This window comes from Entamoeba invadens (genome assembly GCF_000330505.1).
Source record: "Entamoeba invadens IP1 unplaced genomic scaffold scaff_1105074726209, whole genome shotgun sequence".
In the NCBI taxonomy this organism is placed as follows: domain Eukaryota; phylum Evosea; order Mastigamoebida; family Endamoebidae; genus Entamoeba; species Entamoeba invadens.
In genome coordinates, this window is record NW_004440269.1 from 117640 (window position 1) to 125994 (window position 8355).

The following is an 8355-nucleotide window of genomic DNA, read 5'->3' on the forward strand; positions in this document are numbered from 1 at the left end:
TCTGCTCGGGTATTTAAATGTCACACCGCTCAGCCGCACCTCCCCTTCAATACTCTTATACTCCCCTTTTGTTTCATTTTCTATAATTGGGACATTGTCAATAATACTATATATTTTCTTTGCCGCTTGAACGCCTTTACTGATATCTGGAGTGTACATCCCCACCATTCCAATTGTAATTGCAGTGAAAATTATTGAGAGCGTTGCTTTCTGGACATTCCCAAATGCTTCATTGAAAGTGATTAAAAAGTCTGATGTTGGAACGTTAATGTCCATGTCCTGATTTAAAAAGACTGCGGCAAGATACCAGCCTATAGCACACACCCCAAAGTTCAAGAAATTAACTGTTCCATTAATTCCAGATAATATTGGCGCGTTTTTTAATAGCATTTTCTTAGGTGCATGTAATGTTTTAGTGAACATAGAAATGAATGTGTGTTCGGCATTTAGACTTTGCACTGTTTTAACTGATTCTGTGGCTTCAACTAACATGCCATTTGCTTCTTCAAACGCATCAACCAATGGAACAGCATTTGCAGAATTCAATTTACCATCGAAGAATAGAAGAACGCCAAAGATAGGGATGAGCACTACAATACAAAGTGCTAACTTCCAAAAGAAGTAAAAAGCAATACATAATGAACAAATAACAGTTGATATGACCATCAAAACATTTCCAAATCGTCCACCAGAGATACCAGAGAGGGCTTGGGGCTCAAATTGGAGTTGTGCAGTTAACTTCCCAGTCATGTGGTTCTTTTCATCATACCACGAAACATCCTTTCTCATTAATGAAGTGAACATCATGTTTCTCATACGACCAATCATCCCAGCACTACTATATTCAAATACACCAACATACAACAAGAATGTAATGAATGCTCCAACACCAATGCCACCTATTATCAAACTTTTATTGCGAATTTGAGTCGCTTGTTCTTCAGTTAAATCCACTCCAGGGTGCAGACTTAAAAGTACAACAATATAATCAACAGAGATCACTGCATATAAAGGCCATATGATCCCCATCAAAAACGACCCTATTAAACCTAATATATGGCTAATGTACTCAGTGCGTGCATTCCCAATCATCACACGAAGTGTAGTTGAAAACTGACTGGGCTCTTTTCTTGTGGTTATCAATGGAGTTTCAGAGAGATTCGAGTCATGAAGGATCGAAGGGGATGGGGAAGAAACAGAAGGAGAAATGGTTGTGGTGATGTTCGGTGAATTGTCAGAAGAAGAGACCATCTGCTGTTGTTTTACCATAGCTGCGTAGAGTGAGTTGAGAGCAATCAGCTCGTCGTGTGTGCCTTGTTCTGCGACCTTCCCATCTTTCACGACGATGATTTTTGATGCGTTTCTGACAGTTGACAGTCTGTGTGCAATGACAATTGTAGTTCTTCCAACAGATGCTTTGTCGAGTGCATCTTGGACTATTTCTTCTGATGCGGTGTCGAGTGCACTTGTTGCTTCGTCAAGTATCAATATCTTTGGATTTCTGATGAGTGCGCGTGCAATAGCAATGCGCTGCTTCTGCCCGCCCGACAGTTTGCTGCCTTTGTCTCCGACTTTTGTGTCATACCCATCTGGAAGTACTTTGATGAAATCGTCCGCATTCGCTTTCTTGGAGGCTTCAATAATTTGGTCCAGTGTCACCTCATTTTGGTTGACAGCTCCGTAACTAATGTTATCCAAGATAGATTCAGCGAAGAGAACGGGTTCCTGTCCGACGAACCCGATAGCATTTCTGAGTGTCGTGATGTTGATATTTTTGACATCAGTGCCATCAACAAGAACAGCGCCTTCATTGACATCGTAAAATCGTTCAATGAGTTGAGCAATTGTTGATTTGCCACAACCTGATGCGCCTACAATTGCTGTTGTTTTTCCTTTCTCAAATGTCGCTTCAAAATCATTCAACACTTTTTGTTCCGGTCTGCTCGGGTATTTGAATGTCACACCGCTCAGCCGAACCTCCCCTTCAATACTCTTATACTCCCCGTCTTTCGAGAATGAATTTATCAATGGGATTCTTTCTATTATTCCAAATACCTTTCCAGCCGCAGTTCTTCCAGTAGCCAATACACTGAGTGGAATACCAATATTAGACAGTTGCTCTCCAACTGAACTAATTGACATAAAGACTAAGAAAAATGTACCAGGGGAAATCCCATCTTTATTACCACCAAGTCCACGAACCGCTCTACTTCCGTACCACATGCTGTGTGTTATTTTTTATATTATTTGATGAAATGTGTTGAGCAGTACACAATTATATAAATCGAAATGAAACAAACCCAAGTGAAAAGCTAGCGATTGTGACCAAATTAATCATTCCAACGCCTGACCCTATGCAAATTCCCATTATTTTAAACAATTTTGTGTTTTTGTTGTTAAATTCAATGTACTTATTGATAAAGATATTTTGTTGATTCAAAGAGTGTACAGTTCTTATATTTCCAATACATTGTTCAGATATGGTGTTAGCCGCTTCAGTTGGTTCTTTTGAGAATTTTGTAAGCACTCCAACGGATCCTCCTATGAACATAGATGAGATAAAAGTGATTGGGACAAAGGATAAGATGACCAACGACACATCCCATGAATATATAAAGCCAAGACATAGCGCAGTGATTGTCCAACTCATTGTTTGTACTAAGTATCCAAGTTTATTCGACACAGCATCTTGAATCTGTTGTACATCAATTGACACTTTAGATGTCAACTCCCCACTTTGGTGTTCGTCGTACCAAGCCATGTCTTGTCTGAGTAACGCAGCAAGGTACATTGATCGTATCTTCATTCCATAGAAATTCGAATATAAAAAGAGACATCCTGTCATCAAGAAAGCACAAACTCCATTTGCCAAACCAAAGTATACCATTTGAAGACAAATATTGTTAACACTAGACATCCAGTTGTCTAAAATAGCTTGATTGAAAGCGGTTGGATCAAAGCTGGAAGACGCGGGGTCTGTAGGAAAGACAAAGGTGTCAATAACTTTAGATATAACATACATTTGAAGTGGCATTAATACGCCGACTCCAAGCGATCCAAAAAGTCCGAAAATAAGTAAAATTGAGTTTTTCAACCCCCCATACTTTATCAACTTAATTATAGAAGCCTTGCTTGGTGTTTGTTCATGAAGTTCAGGAGCCTTTTCTTCAACAAAGATGTCTTGGTTTTGTTCTGAAAGTAAGCGATCAGTTTCTGTCATTGAGAATTGTGTCACAGTTCGCACTTAAATTGACGCAATGAAAAATCCAATTCAGTGAATATTTTTGAAAGTGCCATTTTGATTGGACAATTATTGTTTTTTAAAACTCCAGTCGATACTTCTTTTCTTTTCACGTTTTAAGTGTTTCGATTTAAATTCCAATTTTTCTGTTTTTTTAATTGGATGTTATCGAGCACTCCATTCTTTTCGGATATGAGTCGTTTCCATTTGCATTGAGTATTTTGATTCTACCAAATTATCCCATTGTATCGATCAAAAACTGTGGATAACAATTGGTTCGTGTAACATTTTAAATCTTGGTAACACAAAGATTTTTTTAATTTGTATAACTGTTCTATTATAATTGATAACTTTACTATTAATAAGTAATACATTTTTATTGTATTTTTTGAAGGATTTAAAAATTGTTTTGGGGATAATCAACAGTTTCAGTACTATATGTATAAAAATTAATATAATACATTTTTTTCCATTTGATAATTCATGTTTTTTTTTTACTTTTAATAATGATTGTTTTTATTATTAAAAAATTATAATTAATAATATGTAATAATAATGGATTTAATTAAAAATATTGTTTTAAATATATATTTAGAATAATTGTATTATCAAATAAAGTAAAATAAACCATTAAAATGTTATACACAAAATTTTAAAAAAAGATTTTTATAATCAAGAAGAAAAAACATGATTATTATATCAATTATGTAAAACAACAATAAATAAATAATATTTGATGATAATCATTGATTGCTCTCATGACAATTAAAGTTTTGATATAAAGACTGATTACTAATACAAGGATATACTATCTTAAATTAAAAGAAAATCAATTAAAAGCTCCATGTAAATGGTTGGACACTCTTAAATTAATATGATATTGTTTATTTGAAAGCATTTTAATACAAAGAGATTAACAATGCAAACAATTGTTAAATTGATGTCAAATAGCAAAATAACAAAGAACACACAAGGAAAAAAACACTTTTGGAGTGAAAACAAAAATGCGAAAAAAATACCACTCACCCCACTAACCCTTATTGTATTTTTACATCGAATGTATAAACCCTTCAATTACAACTCTCTCTATACATTACATGGAAACAGCCCAAAAACGCTTCATGAAACCAATCGGATTTGACACTGAGAAGTACCTTCACTTACAAAAGGAGACAATCTTAGAGCGAGCCAAAATGTTCAACAACAAGTTATATATAGAATTCGGTGGCAAACTTCTGAACGACTCACACGCCGTCCGTGTACTTCCCGGGTATCAGTACAACGTCAAAGTCGAAGTTCTCAAGCAGATTAAAGACAATTGTGAAGTCATTATGTGCATCAATGCTTCTGACATTGGCTCGAAACGTCGCCACGATGTTCAGCTCTTTTACGAAGAGGAGCTTTTTTTAGAGATCGACGAATTGCAAGCTCAGGGCTTATCTGTAGTTGGTGTCGTTATAACGCAATACATCGAAGCCAAAAGTGTGTTACAATTCATTCGACGGTGTAAGAATAGTAATATCAAGACATACATCCACCACATCATCGAAGGCTATCCAACTGATTTCCCCCGTGTCGTCTCAGAAGAAGGCTTTGGTAAGAATGACTTTGTCATCACCACAAAGCCCGTGATAGTTGTGACTGCTCCAGGACCGAACAGTGGCAAAATGGCGACTTGTTTAAGTCAGTTATATCACGAACTGAAGAAGAATAACATCCAAGCAGGCTATGCCAAATTCGAATCATTTCCCGTCTGGAATCTCCCACTGAAACATCCAGTCAATGTCGCGTATGAAGCTGCGACAGCCGACTTGCGTGATATGAATATGATCGATCACTATTACCTTGAGACTACTGGGAAAGTTGCGGTGAGTTACAATCGCGACATGGAGACATACGCGCTCTTAAAAGTGTTACTTGAATTGATATATCACAAGACTGTATACAATTCGCCGACGGAAATGGGAGTGAATCGCATTGGATTTGCGATATTGAATGACGATTTGGTCCAACAAGCTGCAAAGAATGAAATTGTTCGACGGTACATGTTGGCGGTGTTGGATGAGAAGATGGGGTTGTCGAAGAAAGAAGAAGTCCTCCGCCTGAATAGTATCATGAAAGATATGAACATGAATGAGGAGTCACGTATTGTTGTTGTGGAAGCACGGAAAGAAGCCGAACGGATTAAGAGAACGGTGGCTTGTGTCGTCTTACACGACGGGTCTGTCATCATTGGAAGAGAAGGAAATTTGATGACTGCATCAAGTGCCGTTGTTATGAACGCACTGAAGTACGTCGCGGAGATCCCGGAGAATATTAAGTTGTTGTCGCCAACTGTTATCGACTCGATCCTCGGACTCAACACTAAATTCGAGAAAAGAACCAACACAAAGATCCGAATGAGCATCCACGAAACATTGATCGCACTAGGAGTGGGGTCCGCTTCTAATCCAACAGCAGGTGTTGCTCTTGATATGACCGATTACTTGGACGGGTGCGAATTCCATGTGACACATAGGCTTGCGGTGGATGAAACAAACACGTTAGTCAAGATGGGTCTTCTTGTGACGTCAGACTATTGATTATATTTATTATAATATGAATTAGTTCATATACTACTACTTATTAGTTAATTATTAATTAATTTTTAGTTGATCTTTAATTAATTGTTAATTAATATTTAATTATTAGTTAATTATTATTTAATTATAAAAAATAATTAAAAATATGTCAAACTATTAATGTTCTAATAAAATACGTTTTTAAACTTTTAAAAGGAGATATTTCTGTAATTGTTGAAAGTAACAGTAAATCAAGAGTGTTAACGTGATAGACCACTTTTATGTGGATGGCTTTGGAAATCTTACATGTTTTTGTTGTAATTGCGATTAAATTTGCCTAAGAGTTTACAAAAAAATGGGTTTTTTGGACCGAATTCATAAAAAAGCGAATTTTTTGAAAGTTAAAACAAAAAAACAAATTTTATTTTTAGTAAAAGTCATTTTTTACTTTTACTGTTTAATTGAATTTGCCGCAAAAAAAACATTTTTGTTAAAATAAAAATAACACTAAAGTTTTTTATTAATTAACTTTAGTTTATTTAACTAATTGTATAAATTATATTCAATCAAAAAAATATTAAAATTGAATAATTTATAAAATAACATATAATTTGTCATAAAATACTATGGCATAGTTAACTGTGGATAGGTTGAAAAGGTGTGGATGGTAAATATAGATAGACAATTGTTATTATTACATGTTAGATGTAATGAGTAACATGCCTTGTATTTTTTGATGGTTTTTGTTGGTATTTGCCGTATGTTTCTATTCTAATTAACTAGTATTGTTATGATTTTTTAATAACATAAATAATAACTTATGGTTACAATGTGGTAATTTGCCATTTAACTGTTTAACCTTTTTATAGTAAAAATTAAATTTTATTTAACTATACAAATAGAATTTGTTTTGTGATTATTCTGTCATTTTTATGTTGATTAATAATATACTATTGTCTAATAATTTATTGTTATTAATTAATAGTTTAGTTTAGACATAAAACCTCAATCTTTAACATTTTCAACAAAACCAGAACATTATTTAGGATGTAAAACCCTTCTTTATACGTATAATTTGCGCCAACTAAAAGAACTTTATTTAACAAATTTCAATTCCCAAATATTATTATTAAAATAATAAACTAGTGGAGTGTTTATATAAATTACAATACTATTAGTAAAAAGTGATCATTAATGCATTTTTGAGCCACGATTAACGAAAAAATAATATAATTGTTAATTGATATTTAAATTAAATATTTTTTAATGCAAAAAACGGGAATTTTCCCAAATTATAATCACATAAATCACTTTTGAAATGTTTTTTCAATTAAAAAAACGACAAAAATAGTGTTACATGTATCAAATAAACGGGATAATACACGTAAATTTTGTTAGTTATTTTATTTGTTCATCTTGATCTATTCTTATTTTACCACTCCAAAAAAGGCTGAAAATAGCGTTTTTTCTTACTATGAAATTATTGCAAATAATGGAAATACTCCTTATGGGGGTATTCATGTTTGTATATGATTTTCGTCCCATAAATGATTATAATTAACAATTATTAATTTTAAAAATTATAACATATGGTTTCAAACGAATATTTGTTTTTTTTCGACAAAAAAATAAGAGGCTATCCACACAAAATAATCCAATCCGCAGGGATTCACCATATCCGTGTGGATACGCCCTCTCACGTTAACACTCTTCATAATGAAAACTACAACTCTACTTTATAGGTAGTTTTATTATAAGTTATAGTTAAGGACTTTAGTTTGGTTACTCATGTTTAGGATTTGTTCTGATGTTATTTTATTGAATAGTTTAAAACAATTTTGTCGTGGAAATCATGTAAAAACAGGCATTTTAAGTAATTGGTAAATATGAAAAAACCATTAACATCTTTCGTTTTTGGTAAAAAATACAAATAGAAACAAATAAACTACTTATTTCTATAAATATATAGATAATGGAAGAATAACTTTTTCTCTCAAAAATGCAATACCGGAAAGAAAAACTACTTGATATAAATACAAACTGCACTTTTGGGAGAAAGAATAGAATATAGAAGCTGTTTTTTCAGCAAACAGATAGTAAAAGAATAATTAAAATAAATTAGAAAAGAGACAAAGAGAGCAAAAGAAAAATAAAACAAACCAGACCAGACCAAGTCCAGAAATAGAATGGGGAAAGCATAAGTACCCCAGTCGACAATCTTAAAAATCACATGGATTTTTCATTCTCATTTCAAGCCGTTTTCCATACCGATAACGCGCCACTGTGCAAGAGCCTAACTCAAAAGTGTACGAACGAGATAATTAACACAATGCGAGATTGCAATGATCCTGACATCGAGCCGACAGAAATGAGTAACATTTTACTTCAAAAGAAAGAACTAGTAGAGAACTTAAAGACGTTGATTGACTATATGAAAGAGGAAGTCAATGTCATTGGTGACGAAGAAGACCAAAAACCATCGAAGGAGATCTACGACGAGAGTTTGAAAATAGTCGCGACACTCGAAGACCTTCAACAGAAAGACAAATTGGA

The 8355-nt window shown here is 33.8% G+C and overlaps 4 protein-coding genes across 4 annotated transcripts; 2 read left to right on the forward strand and 2 right to left on the reverse strand.

The window, feature by feature from the left end:
• Nucleotides 1-2223, reverse strand: EIN_492100 (P-glycoprotein; the record flags this gene model as incomplete). The annotated part of the gene is made up of 1 exon (XM_004255704.1): nucleotides 1-2223. A coding segment is annotated over one exon (2223 nt), but the record flags the coding sequence as incomplete, so codon positions are not given.
• Nucleotides 2224-2275: 52 nt separating this feature from the next.
• EIN_492110 (multidrug resistance protein, putative) lies at nucleotides 2276-3220 on the reverse strand (the record flags this gene model as incomplete). The annotated part of the gene is made up of 1 exon (XM_004255705.1): nucleotides 2276-3220. The coding sequence occupies one exon, from the start codon at nucleotides 3218-3220 to the stop codon at nucleotides 2276-2278; it is 945 nt and encodes a 314-aa protein (XP_004255753.1).
• Nucleotides 3221-4338: 1118 nt separating this feature from the next.
• Nucleotides 4339-5823, forward strand: EIN_492120 (hypothetical protein; the record flags this gene model as incomplete). Its single annotated transcript, XM_004255706.1, has 1 exon — nucleotides 4339-5823. The coding sequence occupies one exon, from the start codon at nucleotides 4339-4341 to the stop codon at nucleotides 5821-5823; it is 1485 nt and encodes a 494-aa protein (XP_004255754.1).
• A 2209-nt stretch (nucleotides 5824-8032) lies between these two features.
• EIN_492130 (hypothetical protein) lies at nucleotides 8033-8355 on the forward strand (the record flags this gene model as incomplete). The annotated part of the gene is made up of 1 exon (XM_004255707.1): nucleotides 8033-8355. A coding segment is annotated over one exon (323 nt), but the record flags the coding sequence as incomplete, so codon positions are not given.